The sequence below is a fragment of the Anser brachyrhynchus genome (assembly GCF_964034855.1).
Source record: "Anser brachyrhynchus genome assembly, chromosome: 15".
Lineage (NCBI taxonomy): Eukaryota > Metazoa > Chordata > Aves > Anseriformes > Anatidae > Anser > Anser brachyrhynchus.
This window is the reverse complement of record NC_137733.1, coordinates 3265238-3280185: the sequence shown is the minus strand read 5'-3', so window position 1 is coordinate 3280185 and position 14948 is coordinate 3265238. Positions and strand designations below refer to the sequence as shown.

General features: G+C 35.2%; 1 protein-coding gene across 20 annotated transcripts in view; it reads right to left on the bottom strand.

Moving 5' to 3' along the window:
* Positions 1-14948, bottom strand: part of RBFOX1 (RNA binding fox-1 homolog 1) — an 868680-nt gene that overhangs the window by 84396 nt on the left and 769336 nt on the right. For all 20 annotated transcript variants that reach the window (XM_080557058.1, XM_080557064.1, XM_080557047.1 and 17 more), the window contains 3 exons: positions 13443-13535; positions 11646-11706; positions 5241-5294 (listed from right to left, as the gene is read on the bottom strand). In XM_080557058.1, coding sequence (XP_080413184.1) covers positions 5241-5294; positions 11646-11706; positions 13443-13535 — 208 coding nt within the window. The remainder of the gene's footprint in view (positions 1-5240; positions 5295-11645; positions 11707-13442; positions 13536-14948) is intronic.

Here is a 14948-nt window from a genome sequence, read left to right as displayed (position 1 = left end):
GGTTCACACTATTTACAGAGTGAATACAACTATTCAATTGAGCTAATGGAAGAAAAGTAACGACGAAGAAAGAGCTGAACTAACACAAGATGAATACTGAAACAATGGCATTAACCGCTGAGATTATTAACGGACAGGAGCATCTCTCCTATGAGGAAAGGCAGAGAGAGCTGTGACTGTTCAGCCTGGAGAAGAGAAGGCTCAGGTGAATCTTATCAACATGCACAAATATCTGAAAGGAGACTGTAAAGAAGCAGAGCGAGGCTCATTTCAGTGGTACCCAGTGACAATACGAGTGGCAATGAGCACAGCCTGAAACACCGGGGTTCCATCTGAATGCCAGGAAACACTCTTTTTACTATGAGGGTGACCAGGATGAGAGGTTTGTGAGTCTCCAGATCTGGGTATACTGAAAAGCTGTCTGGACATGGTCCTGAGCAGCCTGCTTGAGGTGACTTGCCTTGAACAGGAGGGTTTGACCACATGACCCTTCTAACCTCAGCCATTCTGTGAAGCTGTCAACAGATAAAGTATCGTTATAGTATCTTATATTTAGCTATATAGGATGACTTCCAACTAGCTGCTGAAGAACATCTAGCACTTCTTGACTATTCACGAAAAACTGTATGTAATTAGTTGCTTAAGTAAAAGGAGGATGGGATCTCTGTAAACTGTGCACTATGACCTGTAGTGGCTCTTTTCCCACTAATCTTAAGTCATTTCTTTCTCCACTGCCAAACAAAAGTTTTGAAATAGCAGATTGTTTGTTAGTCATGACTGCACAATTTTATATATATATATATATATATATTTTTTTTTCCCTGTTGACACTGTGAATTCAACTGTACTCTGAAAGAACATTCGCTACATTGCCAGGTCATTCCCGTAACATATTTTGCCCCAACTTCACATACTGGAACTGTCAAAAAGAAGCCTCTTCACTAGCTCTGATCCCTAAAATATATTTCCGCCTCTTGCAAGAAAAAAGTCTTTTCTAATGGCCTTACTATGTCTCAAGTTACCTGCATTAAAGGACTGATCTGTTGTAGTAATATAAATGCAATGATATTCTACATTCTACTAAGGAGAGTGCTTAATAATTGCTCAATAATTCATCATTAAAAAACAAACAAAAAAACACAAACAAATAAAACAACAACAACGACAACAACAAAAACATAACCAGCAATAGCCACTTCATTTTCAGACTGCCCAAAGCTGAAATAACGTCTAGCTATTAAGCATAAAATATACACAATATAAGAACAAATAAACAGGTAAAATTCATGTTATAACACTGCAACAGAAATAAAGAATGTAACAACATACATCAAAAAAGTACCATATAACTCCTATTAAAGAAACCAATCTGCAAATCTGTCTTTTGTCAATCACAGATGAACAAACATATGAGAGAGGATAACAGACATGCTTAACATACAAAATTCTGTTTCACTATGGGATGGATTTAAAATTGGATGGGTACAAAAAAAAATGAAAAAAGTTGCCCCAATTTATATGAAGACCTTGTGAGATGAATCATACACTACTTCTTACAAATTTCCTCATTAGGACCTGCCTGAAAACTTGATAAAACAGTTTACTGGAAAAGATATGCTGAAATGAAATGATAACTTCATTAAACATCTATTTCTCGTAAGGATGAAAAACACCTTATGTAGTATTCTTTTACTATTTAAGGAAAATATAGAAGAATATTTGGAGGAACAGCAAATTTAAAAAAAAAACAAACAATTACATTATGTTTATATTGCAAAGTGGAATTCTGCAAAATGTTGAAATGAGACAAATTACTGTCCTTTTGTTTTCTATGAAATGCCATTTTAGGACATTCCAGCAGACCTGGGGAAGGGCTGGAGACGTGCCAGTGATATACCCACTTGCATGCTTGCAGTCGGTAGCTATTAAGAAGCATTTCTGGGCCTCTGAGTTATAACAGCAGACTTCAAATGGCACTTTGGGAACATGCCACTGTTAATCCCCATTACTGCATGATATGAATGTCCATATTCTTGGAGTGTTCTGATTTACTACAGCATGGCCATTTTGAAGACAGAAAAAGTCTTAGAAGGGCTACTCAAGAAGAAAACTCAATAGTATTTTTGTAAATACACAGTTTTTTTTTCCAGTCCCCAAGTAATTGTTTACTTACATTGTGCTTGGTCTGTATCTTATGTTTATCTTATAGTCTCCATTTTTACCTGTCATGCCTCAATAAAGGTTTTCTTTTACAGAAGTGTACACTCAGAGAAAAAAAGCAGAGCTATAACAATCATGTCATTGGTCCTACTGTTTACCATTATCTTCAAGGTTTTAGAGTTGATTTACATTGCGTTCCTCCCTATTTGACTTTAATTGCCTGCTTCAAGTTGTCAGGACATAACTATATCCTAGATTTGCATTGCATTAGGGGATCTCTTCCCTTCTCTATTGATCTTGTCTTATGGAGTAATTTAACTCAATTCTAATTTTCTATTGCATGCGGGGTGCTCTCTATCCAAGGAAGTGAGTTATGTGTATTCAAGTGATGCATCTTATGAATCTTGTTAAGCTTTACTGCCTTATAGCCTGCACTGATGGAATATTTAATCACAGAAATGAGTTGGCAGATATGATGTACAATACGGTTAAGTCTTGCGGCGTGTGTCTTCACCGGCAATTGAGAAACAGTTGAATTCGCAATTCATCAGTGCCATCCTGACAGCTTTGTATAACCTTCTGGTGTTTGTTTGTTTTGTCATTGTTTTTGTTTTGTTTTGTTTACTTATTCCTGAAGATTAAAAATACTTTAAATCAACAGTTTCTCTGCAAACGTGTCATCTTTATTTCAGAAGGGGCCAAATTTTTCATCATTTATTAGAGATAAAGGAACTTCTTGCACTGACTATGAAATAGTTGGTGGCACTTCAAAATGACAGTGCTGAAGACAGTAATTAAAACAAATAACTAGAACTTTGTCTTAAAACCACATTTCTAATTTTATAATCTTCAAAAGTGGAATTGCTTTTTCTCCAGGTAAGATGGGTGGACACAAAACTAGAGATATGCCACAGCATTCTATTATGGCATACTAGAAGTGCATTGCTCTTTTACTATCTCATTTTATAATGACTTTAAGAGATTTGCACAGAGCCAGAGCTTTTTATTTATTTATTTATTTATTTAAAGTAATTTCTTAAAGGAAGTTTTAAACATCTGTGAGAAAAAATAAATCTTTTAGTCAATACCGAAAATATACATTTGAGGTGCATGTAAAAAAATGCCTGCATATGTAAACAGAAAAAGAATCTGAAATACACTAAGTATCTCGACAGAATTTTCTGCATAGGTGTGGTAGAGTGCATACCATAATTCATAAAATTGAATTAATACTTTTCTAATGGTAATTAAAGATTCTCATTAAGAAGGGCAAACACCTCCCTTGTGTTGGCAATAAAAATGCATTTGGGACTTTAGGAGGTTATACAAAAAAAAAAATCAATAACCTGCCATTTTATAATTAAAAGAAAAAATAAATGTTAGGGAAAAATCCAGTAAATTAAGAAAATTACCTTCAGGAGAGATTGAAAATATTGATTTTAATTTACAAACTATGTGAACTCTTCATGCCCTGCTTCATGAGACAATTATAAGTCAGATTGTTAATTCTGCATATGTATTAGAAAATTGATTACTGTACTGTGGGAATATTATTACATTTGTCATTAACAAAAAGTCATTTATATAAAATGACTAATAACTCTGACTTTCTAATTTATGCAGGTTCAGGTTTGGTTCACTACCTACTCAAACGAGATCAATGTTAAATTCCTGTTTTCAGTGTAGGCATACATCAAGGAAGGTAATAAATTCTGCCTACACTAAATATCACAATTCCATGAATACCAGTATTTTTGTTATCCTGATGCCACTTTAAATATGCAATTTGGATCATTTTTATCTTTTTAGTAAATGGCACTGGAGGTATTACATGCAATTTCATTAAATTAAGTATCAGTTTGTACCAGTAGTCCTATAAAACAATTTTTCTCTCTTGAAGTCCCTTCAACTAACCAAACATTTTCAGCCTTGTCCAGTGAAGACTTGAATATCTCCAAGAATGGAGATTCCCTAGCATCTGTAGGCAACCTCTTCCCATGTTTAACCACCACTAGTGAAAAACGTTTCCCTAACATTTGTTTGAAACTTCCCTTGTTTCAATTTGTTGTAAAGAATGTATTTAACAATTACCTCTTTATTTTTCATTACCTAAATATGTGACAATGGATATTTTTGTTTTTTTTTTTTTTAAACAAATATTTTTATCCAGTATACACACACACAGAGACAGAAACAACTAAAAAATGGATCTGAATAAAAAAAATGATAATTTCCCAGAGATTCCCAGGAAACTCATGAAAGCTTATATAAACTCATGGAAGTATATAATAAGAAAGGTAGACAACTTTATTACCTATTAAAAACATTTGGAGTTACAGTGATTATTTCTTCCTTAGATTTAAATTATTAACTCTAATGTATATGGCTTTTTTGGACTTGCTAGTGATTATGTTTATGGGCTGGATTCAAGTTCTTCCGAAATCAGCTTGGTTTTGGAGTACAAATATGTTTTCAGTGATGCTATAGTTTACTTAGAAACTGTTGCTAGCAATGGAAAAAGGCAAATTTTCATCAACTCCAAATTGCACCCATGATCAGAACCATCTCAATGATGTCTCTAGAGATAATGCAGATTACAAATACAAAATTTTTAAAGTCTGAGTAACTAAATATAAAATTTAAAGAAAAATGTTCAAGAAAAATTATGAATGCAGTTACTCTATACATTTGTGTGTATATATGTACATGTATATATAAAATATAAATTTACAGATAGTTTTTTTATTGTTCACTAAGTTTAAATAATTCTAGGAGCAAAGTGAATAAAAATAAAATAAAAAATAAAATAAAATATAAAATCTAATGTAATACTGTGATATTGCAGTATATTCCATGTTTTACTATCTACTTTCCAATAAAAGGTATTCGTTTATCTTCTACATAAACTTCAGGATTCCCAGGTAACTGTTAAAACGTTCATCATAAATCTGTAAATGACTGACAGGTAACATGAATTAAATACAGAAACCAAACTTCACACCAAATATATGATCTGTACTTCTACATGTTTTTAAAAAAAAGTTAAAATGCAGCATGGACAGCTATAGTTTAATCCTTACCTGCATAGAATTCTGGACTATAAACTGCACCAACAACTGGATTTAATTTCCAGCCTGCAGCAAACATAAAAACATAAAAAAGTTAATATTGCAATTAGTGATAATAATATGTTGTTTTTCCTTCAATTTTTGTATGGAGATATACACATAGAATAGCTCTACAAAAGGTCATCTTAATGGAAGTTTTACAGATGTCTTTACTGATCTTTACTATCAGAACATTCTGACTCTGAAATACAGAAATAAGCAAGGAAACAAATCCTTCTCTGGACATGACTGTACTGCAAGTAGCACTGGGTCAGTGCACTGGATCAGTGCACTGGATCAGTAGCACTGGATCAGGTGAATCAGCCTGGCTGCAATGCAGTTACCAAGAACTTACCACCTGAATTTCTGGAATTAAATCAGAACTAGTTCAGGTATTGTTATATCACGTAGTACTCTAGAGTAGATCTATTCTCTTTCATTGCTTTAAGTCTCCGTTTACAAGCCAGTGAGGCCAAAACAGTTCATTTACTGGACACAGTTGCTTCTGATAAGCATGTGTTAGCGTAAATTACACGGCAATAAAATCATCTGAGCATTTTGATTCTACTCTGAAAAAAAAAAATGAAAGTGTAGACACTGAACAGGAAAGATATTTGTGACAGGAAAGATATTTGTGCACCCTGTGATCCCAGTCAAATTCCAGGGACACTTTTTTTCTACATCGCATTTGTACTTCAGACTGAAGTACAAAAGTACAAAAGTACTTCAGACAAGTACAATTTTTTATCTTAGTGTTTAAACAACTATATAAACTGCTAAGACTGAAAAATCAGGGTTTTTCCAAAAGCATATTTTATCAGAGGAGTAGGAAGCACTGTTTGTAAATGGGAATAAAGAAAAAAGCAAGCTAAATTCAAGAACTATAGTACTTCAAATAGATCATTTAACTTGACTGCTGTAACAAAATACAATCGAGGCATGGAAGCAAAGCTTTACAAAATCAAGAATAGCCAAGATGGGGAGAATTTAAATGCAAATAGTATTGAGGCTTGTTTCTGCCTTGGCCACTATAAGACTGAAAAAATATAACACAAAATCTCAATAGTAACACAAAAGAAAACTACTCCTACCCTTAAAAATACTGTCATCTCTATCTGATACTGTACTGGGTTTACATGGAAAGGTTTTAGTAGCGGCAGGCTGTAGGAGCAGCCTCTGTGAGAAGTCCAGCAGCTGCCCCGTTGTTAGGTGAGGGCTGGCTCCAAAGGGACACGTTGCAGGCCACAGCCGGGCCATGAGCAACAGTGACTGGGCCTCTGGGAGAGCAGACTGAAGAAAGGGGAAAAACAAGCAAACAAACAAACGCTGTGCTACAGCAGCTGGGAGAGAGGGGTGAGGAAAGGCAAGAGAAGCAGCCTTGCAGACACCCGGGGCAGTGCAGGAGGTGCTCCAGACACGCAGCAGCAGTTCCCCTGCGGCCTGTGGAGAGGCCCCTGGTGGAGCAGGCTGTGCATGCTGTGTAGGCTGCATGTGCAGGCTGCAGCCCATGGGTCCCACACGGAGCAGATCTCCACGCTGCAGCCTGTGGAGGAGCCCACCGTGGAGCAGGTAGATGTGGCCTGGAGAAGACTGCGGCCCATGGAGAGCCCCTGCAGGCGCAGGCCCTGGGCTGGAGCTGCAGCCCGTGGAGAGGAGCCCACGCAGGAGCAGGGGGTCTGGGAGGAGCTGCCACCTGTGGGGGACCCATGTTGGTGCAGTTTGCTCCTGACGGATGGACCTCATGGTACTGACCCATGTGGGGGCAGTTCTTGAAGAGCTGCTGCCTGTGGGCAGCCCCTGCAGGATCAGTTCGGGAAGGACGGCATCCCGTGGGAAGGACCCCATGTGGAGCAGGGGAAGAGAGTGACCACAAAGACAAAGTGTCATGGCCTGACCGCAGCCCCCATTCTCCGTTCCCCTATGCTGCTCAGGGGGAGGAGGTAGAAGAGGGTTGATGGAGGAATGTATTTTTATTTTTTTGTTTTGTTTTTTAGTTTCTCACAGCTTTAGCTTTTTAGTAATAGGTAAAAAATTAATCTCCCTATGCTGAGTCAGTTTGGCCTCTGATGATAATTGTTGAGTGATCTCTCTGTCCATATCTCAAGCCTTGAGCCCTTTTCATACCATTTTCTCCCCCTTTTTCTTTGAGGTCGGGGAGTGAGAGAGCGGTTGTGGTGGAGCTTGGCTGCCCAGCTGAATAAAACCACCACAGATACATGGTACCTGTTTATGAGGAAGTAACTGTTCAGTAAGAAACATGATAGGTGTTCTTGAAACACAACTCATTAATAATCTCAGAGTAAGGCACAGCACTGTATGCAGTTTGCTCCACAGAAGTAACCGTGTTTGCTATATGTACATAAAAGACAATTGCAGAAGCCAGAAAATGGCATTCCTTCTGAAAGTATCACAGGATTTTTACATCACCCCTCAATTTCAAGTACTACAGGATTGTATATAGGAATGTCATGGTAAAACAAATACTCTTAGCCAAATTTTGTCTGATAGAAAATCATCCAAATATTGAGACTTTCAATAAAAATTTTTTTAAAAAAAATAGATTAGTGAATATTTAGTATTTCAAATTCATTGCTTCCTCAAAGATCACTCACTGATACTGCCTGAAATGAATGATTGCACTGAATTACACATGCAGACTTTTGCTGTCAAACACGCTGACAGGCACCTCTCAGCTTTTTAGATACACTCGCAGTGCCACAATTTTCCCGAGAGAAAGAATAAGATCCTGGAAGACACAGGTTGTTCTTCACAGCTGAAAGTCACGTTCATATTTCAGTTCCTTACCTCTCTCACACTGATGGCTGTATCATCTAACTTTTTGAAGCTTATACAGGAAATACATTCATTGCGAAAATAACAGCAATTAAACTTAACTTTATCTTGTCAGCTACAAATGTGCTGGCCCATAACTGTGTGGGTTAATCAATCAAGAGAGCAACTGCAGCTGGAGGAAGCTAATTCTCTGCAGTGGGTGTAATTTTGTGCATTTCTCTTACTGTCACAATTTCCCCCTCAAGTTGAAACTATAAAAGTTCAAAACATAAAAACCAACCACAAAAACAAATAACACATCTTTGTGCCCCACAAAAAGCCACCTTACATAGTCATCTAAAAAAATACACATTAAACCTGCTAAAGGCGAGGAAATAATTACATGTTGTACAGCAGAAAAAGCTTTGATAGAAAGTGGGACACAGCAACGTAGAAAGAATTATTTTCACTTCATAGGGGAGACAGGAATGCGTTGCCTGAGGAATGCTTTTGTGGGAAAGAAGTCCTATGACACCGACTGCTTTCTTCCTGTTTGCATACAAAATAAGGAGGGAAGGGAAAGGGAGGGAATATAACTGCGGTAATAGTCACTAGCTCCAATTTTGAATCTAAGTTTAGATCAACTGAAGGCACAAATTCAAGATTCTGCAAGTATAAACTGTGGAATATTCCTCTACTGATCTCTGTTTCATGCTCCTCATTCATGCTGAGGTTCTCTCAGTATACTTGTACATAATTCTCGATTCCACAGGATAGGTTGGAAAATTAAAAATGTCTCAAAAGTATTTTTGCCAACAAGTAGAACTCTTGACGCTGAATTAATTCACAATGAAAAAGCAGTTCTATCTCCAGAGCACATGAGAACAGCCATCAAAATCATCTTGTCTGAGAATAAACTCACATCAACTGAATGTTTATCAACTGATCATTTCAGGAGTTGTCCAAAGTCACTGACAAGCTTATTTATTTCAAAAACAACTAGTACGTAAGAGCAAGCCACTTATCTGAATTAACCTGCTTATATTAAAAAGAAAAAAAAAATCTGCTGAGTTTTGCAATCATATTTACAATGTGAGCCCTGTTATCAAGCAATCAGCAGTATCCAGGAATGAAAGACAGAATAGAGTGTATCTTATTTTTAAATTAGAGTAAGCATTAGGGCCTCATATGATTTTATATAACACAGAATTTGTCTGCCTGGCTATGTTTTCCATACTTGCCAATAACATGTCAGTCACCACATACACTTTGAAAAATCAAGCCACATGCTAATGAAGAAGTGGTTCAAAAGAGGTAGACGTATAAACAAAAATTTTCTAGCTACCTGTCTCAGAAGTATCGTTCAAGTGCTAACAGGCTCATAGAAGAATTAAAATAATAATTAGCTTTATCTTTTATTTAAAAGGTGGGACCTTTACTTTAGACAACAATAATCTTTAATAATCAGCTATAGCACTGGTTAATTCCTGACAAAAAGATAAAGAACTAGAATCTCAAAACGGCAGGATGACTAGTCATAGAAACACCAATTAAACTAAGTGAAACACATTACATGTCTACACTTCATTTGGTGTTGATTGTAGTGACTGTGAATTAAGAACATGATTCCACTTGTGTGTTTACTTAAGGGAACCTCAGACATTAAAAAAAGTTAGAATAAGTAAACAAATAAATCAATGTTTACGAACTACAACCAGAGTTTGTCTTGGTAGATACCTGTCAAAAGGCAAAAGAACATCCTGCATGCAAAACCTTGGATATATGGATTCACAAACAAATGCTAATTTTTATACACTCAGCAGGATGTTTCACACTTTTACTGAGATCCAGTCCAGATAGTACAGGTTGGAAAATGACAGACATAAAACACTTAAAGTGGGAAAAACTTAACAACAAATTTTAATCGTTTCAATTTTGGATATACATAAATTACAATGCATGACCCAAGTAATCCTGCAGTGCAGGACACAGAGGTGAATCTTCCCTAAAACCATATTCCTAAAATCTCATCTCTCTTTTTCCAGCATTACCTTCATCCAGCACTGGATGTGTTGATGTGTAATGTGATATTTGATAATTAGCTGTGTTTTAGCCTTGATGTAATATGAATACAAATAAGAATACATCATCATTTATAACAAACCTACGTTTATATTTTTATCATCATAATATAGCAGAGTAAGTTCTTAGTACATATCACATAGTTAATTTAGCTCCCTATTGCAACAAAATCTTGTTATGTGATCCAGTCAAGCTTCCTGTCTCTTTTGTTAGATTCACTGAGATGTTTTAAAAGGCATTAATAATGAAGGAGATTTTCCCATCTGGATCATTTGACAATTTACAAACAAAATTTACAAATAAACTTACAAACAAAATGAGGAAGAAAACAGTTTCTGAGAAAACATGAGGAATTTCAAGAGCCTTCTTCTCCAGATCATTATAACTTGCTCAATTATCACGTCAAATGAAAGTCATCACTTTATTTTTACCATGTTAAGAAAAAATTACAACTAATTAAAAAATAAAGCCACTGTTTGCCATGGTTTTTAGTAAAACCTCACTAATGAGTGCTCAAATATAGAAAATATTTCAAAATGGAAAAGAGTCTAAGCTAACTGTGGAAATCTTTATATATGTATGTGCAGATTTCATCTGTTTTCTAATGGATGGGAAAAGCTAAATTAAATTGGAAAGTAAATAATTACAGCTACACATTCTAGTAAATCTGGAAAATGTAATTGCAATTCAATTCAATTGATTTATTATTATTTGACATTGAGTTAGTAACTTGTTAGCATTTTTTAAACTAGCAAATGCAAATAACTTCTGGAGCACGTGATAAAACACTGCCAGAGAAAACATTTTTAAAAAGTTTTTTTTTAGCAAAAAAAAAAATCAAAAAAAAAAAACCAACTCCAAACCCCTCAAATATCTATAGATTATATCTTTATCATTAATGTACTAAATTATACCAACTTGCTAGGTCAGTATTAGAATAACCATTTAAAGTAACTTACAGTTTAGATTTTTTCCATGGAAAAATTCTGGAATCAAGCACCTAATTACAAGTTGCCTTTTACTCCAAACAAATTGTGGAAGGGAGGCACAGAAGGGATCTTTGCCTAGATGAGTGCCTCAGTACTAAAAAGCATCTCATGCCTGACAGAGACGTTCTTCTTACTGGCCTCCCTACCTCCGTCACCCAAGCAAAACTGAATACTCTGATTAGTTCATTCATCACAACATCAACACTGCACAAAGCTAGAAGAGAATGATGCCTCCCTACCAGGTACATTTTCTTATTAAAAAAGCCACTGTCGTTAAACACTCAGATTCCTATCAGGCAAAATGACGCATGCTATGTCCATGCCTGTGAATTAGCAGAAGTCTATAGGGATGGAAATTAAGCCGCCCAGCCATAATATGTTTTCTTACTGGCTCATTGGACGAAGACTGAGCCCAAGAAGTTGCAGGGAATGCAGACTGTGACAACTCATCAGTAAATGACTACCCGTCCACCAGAAGAATGAGATTTCACATGCATAACCAAAAAAAAAAAACACTGAGATCTCATGCACTTACCATTCGTGTAAGGGTTGACGGTCTTTTTATTTGTCATTACACGTGCTGTTGCATTATTTACCTAAGCACATAGAAAACTGGATTAGAAAGGGTTACAGGAAGAGTCCGTGATATTATTAAACGCATGCATTATTACTGCCATTAGTCATGTAAAAAAAAAAAAAAGCAATTTAATTTATAGAAGGCAACAGGTGCATAACAAAATCATACTATTTATAATTACATTTACTTTCATAACCATTTTAACTTACAAATCATTTCAATAAAGCAACGTCATATCATTTAAACTTTAATAAAAAGACATTAAAAGCAAATTAAAAGGTATTGCATAATTTAAGACTTAAGAGCATGCTTGTATTCCATGATAACACTGATACAATAAATATTCAAAACAGAAAGAAAGATTATATGAAGGAACATGCAGTGGAGTAGAAGGGAAAGAGACAAGGTACAAGGAAACAAAGAAAATGTCAAAAAAAAAAAGGGACAAACGAATTTTAGCAGTGTGCAACATAACCCTTTAGAAGAGAAGTACCATTGGAAAAGCAACATCTAGCATTCAACACTTGGAACAAGAGCCTTTTTCATTGCAAGAATTAACAAAATCATTCAAGCTTTAAAATCACAGCTAACAAAAGGATAAAAAGAGGGTGCATTATTTAACACAATATGGAGTTAACAATCTGAGTAAGATGTGCACGAAGTCATATCCTCAATCCAATCAGTGCCTCCCAGGCTTGCTTAAAACGTACACTCAATTACAGGCGTACCAATATAGAAAAAAATGTAGCATCAAGAAAACTTAATACAACAAGTCAAAAAAATTCACGTGGTATTAGCGCTAAATACGTGAAACGGCAGATGGACTTCTCCACTTACCATTCAGCACCATCGCCAGCATGGGTATGTATACAGTTACCATGGTTACTGAGAGTTTGGTGAGGGCCCTAAGTGCTACCGTCGAAGGGGGAAAATGAAAAGGCAAAATATGCAACATCTTACTCAAAAGACGACAGCATTTTCAATTGGTTTTTTTTTTTTATTCTAACAAATACAATTGAGGCAGTATTGAAGGGGATCCAGTGGTACTAAAAAGCATTTGTGTTGTTTTTTTTAATAGATATGACAGGGTCAGGCCACCCAGCCAAAGTAGCCTGACGGGTTCATTAAAAATGAAATCTTAAAATTGGTCGGTCTCTAGTCTGCCTTTGTCTCTTTTTCTTGTACATCTTTTGGATGCTTCTTTCCCAATCTGAATTTTTGAAAGCCACTGTGGATCCCACATCAACCCTGCAGCAAAAAGAAAAAAAAGAAAAAGAAAAAGAAAAAAAAAAGAAACCAAACCAAACAAGAAAGATAAAAACCCAAAACCAAACCAACCAAAAAAAAAAGAAAAAAAAAACTTTTTTGTTGTTTTTGTTTTGTCTGTCACAGTTTTGTTGTTGTTCTCAATTTATTTGTTGTTGTTGGCTGTTTTTTTTTTTTTAGAATCTACTGCACCCATTGATTTACAATACATCCAAAATAATAAGTTCAAAATATTAAAGCTTTCATTTTGTTCAATTTTCATCCACCTTTCAGCAATAATGATAATAATAATAATAATTACAAAAGAAATAATAATAAAAAACCCAAGTAAGGCCAGATTCTCTCTCTTTATATATAAATATATATATAAACAATGGGAAGGGGAAAGGGGAGCACACAGAAGACACCAATGATGCATCTGAAACAACAAATGAGAGTGAAGCAGACATTTATAAAAAAGATGAAAAGGAAAATATTTTGAACATGCACCTCGATTTTACGGCCCTCTACCACGGTGCCGTGTAATTTCTCCCTCGCCCTGTCCGCATCAGCACTATTTTCGAAAGTTACGAAACCAAATCCCTGCATGCAGGAGGGAGAAGGGGGGAAAACAACATGCACATTATTATTTCAGTCAATGACCACTTGTTTGCTTATGTTCTCTCTCTCTAATTTAATATTTTCTTGTCCTTGCTTCATTTCTGTAACATGCAAATTAGAAAAATTATAATTGTATTGAGATGTGCAATAAATAAGCGACAAATGTGAACAATTTTTTTCTGTCATCAGTTACAAAATACCCTCTGAGAAATTCAAAGAATACCAAAAATACCTTTCTACGTGTCTCTACAGAGGAAAATAAATCTAACAATAAGAAAATGAAATTAAAAGAAATTACAGTGTCTTCACATAGAAAAAAATGAACTAATGAGAAAAAAAAATGAACCACATTTTAACGACATGCAGATATCTCAACAAAATAAAAAACATGTGCACAGAATTCAACACTGAATGTCAATATACTCTAAAAACAATGCCTACTTAATCATGCTGTTGTGATCATAAGAAACATTGTTCCCATGCAACACTAGGGTAACTTAAACTTTCGTCAAACTATACAGCCTTTACTTATTTTTTTATAAAAGAAAAAAGAAAAGAAAACCTCCAACAAAACAAAAATACTTTTAGAATAAAAATATAAACTTCCTTGTATTAACAGATCAAATAAAATCACGTGATGTGAATAGAAAAAGAAACTTTGATAAAGGAATAAAAATGAAAACATTTTGAGTATCTTTAACTGGTTCATTTACTGTTTATGTATTGTACTTTCCACATGCAACTGGTAAAACTCCAGAATCCCATGTTAGTGGGACAGGAGTATACTCAACTAATATGAAATTCTGCTCAGGACAAACACTTCACTTTATAGCATTAGGCTAAACACATATTTCCAGTCCTAGTAAAATTCTTTTATTTTTATTTTTTTCCTGCGCTAAATTAAATTAAACATCGTTTACAAATATAAATATATATATATTTTAAAATCAGACATTAAAAAACATTTTAGAAACATACACCAACCCTTTGAATTAATTCTTACGTTAGCACTACAATGCATGCTTTCTTGAATTTATCCCAACAAATAAGCTTCTATCATCCTTGGTGTTTCATAACATGAAACATTTGCTATGAAGCTATACATGTCCACTTCTATAAAGAAAGGCATTGCTGCAAATATTTGAAGTCCTACTAAAACCTTTTTCTTTGCTCTTACTTTAGGTTGAAGTATGAATTAAGGTCTTACTTTTGTTTTATTGCTCTACAATAAGCCACGCATCATATCTCCTCAAGCTTTATCCTTCCTTTCACCCTCCTCTTTCTGCAGTCCATTCAGTAAATTTTGTCGTCAGTACTCAACCACTTACTCTCAGTGTTTCTACCTATTATTTACACAGTGACTGAAAAAAGAGGAAGGAAGGGAAGATGTTTGTA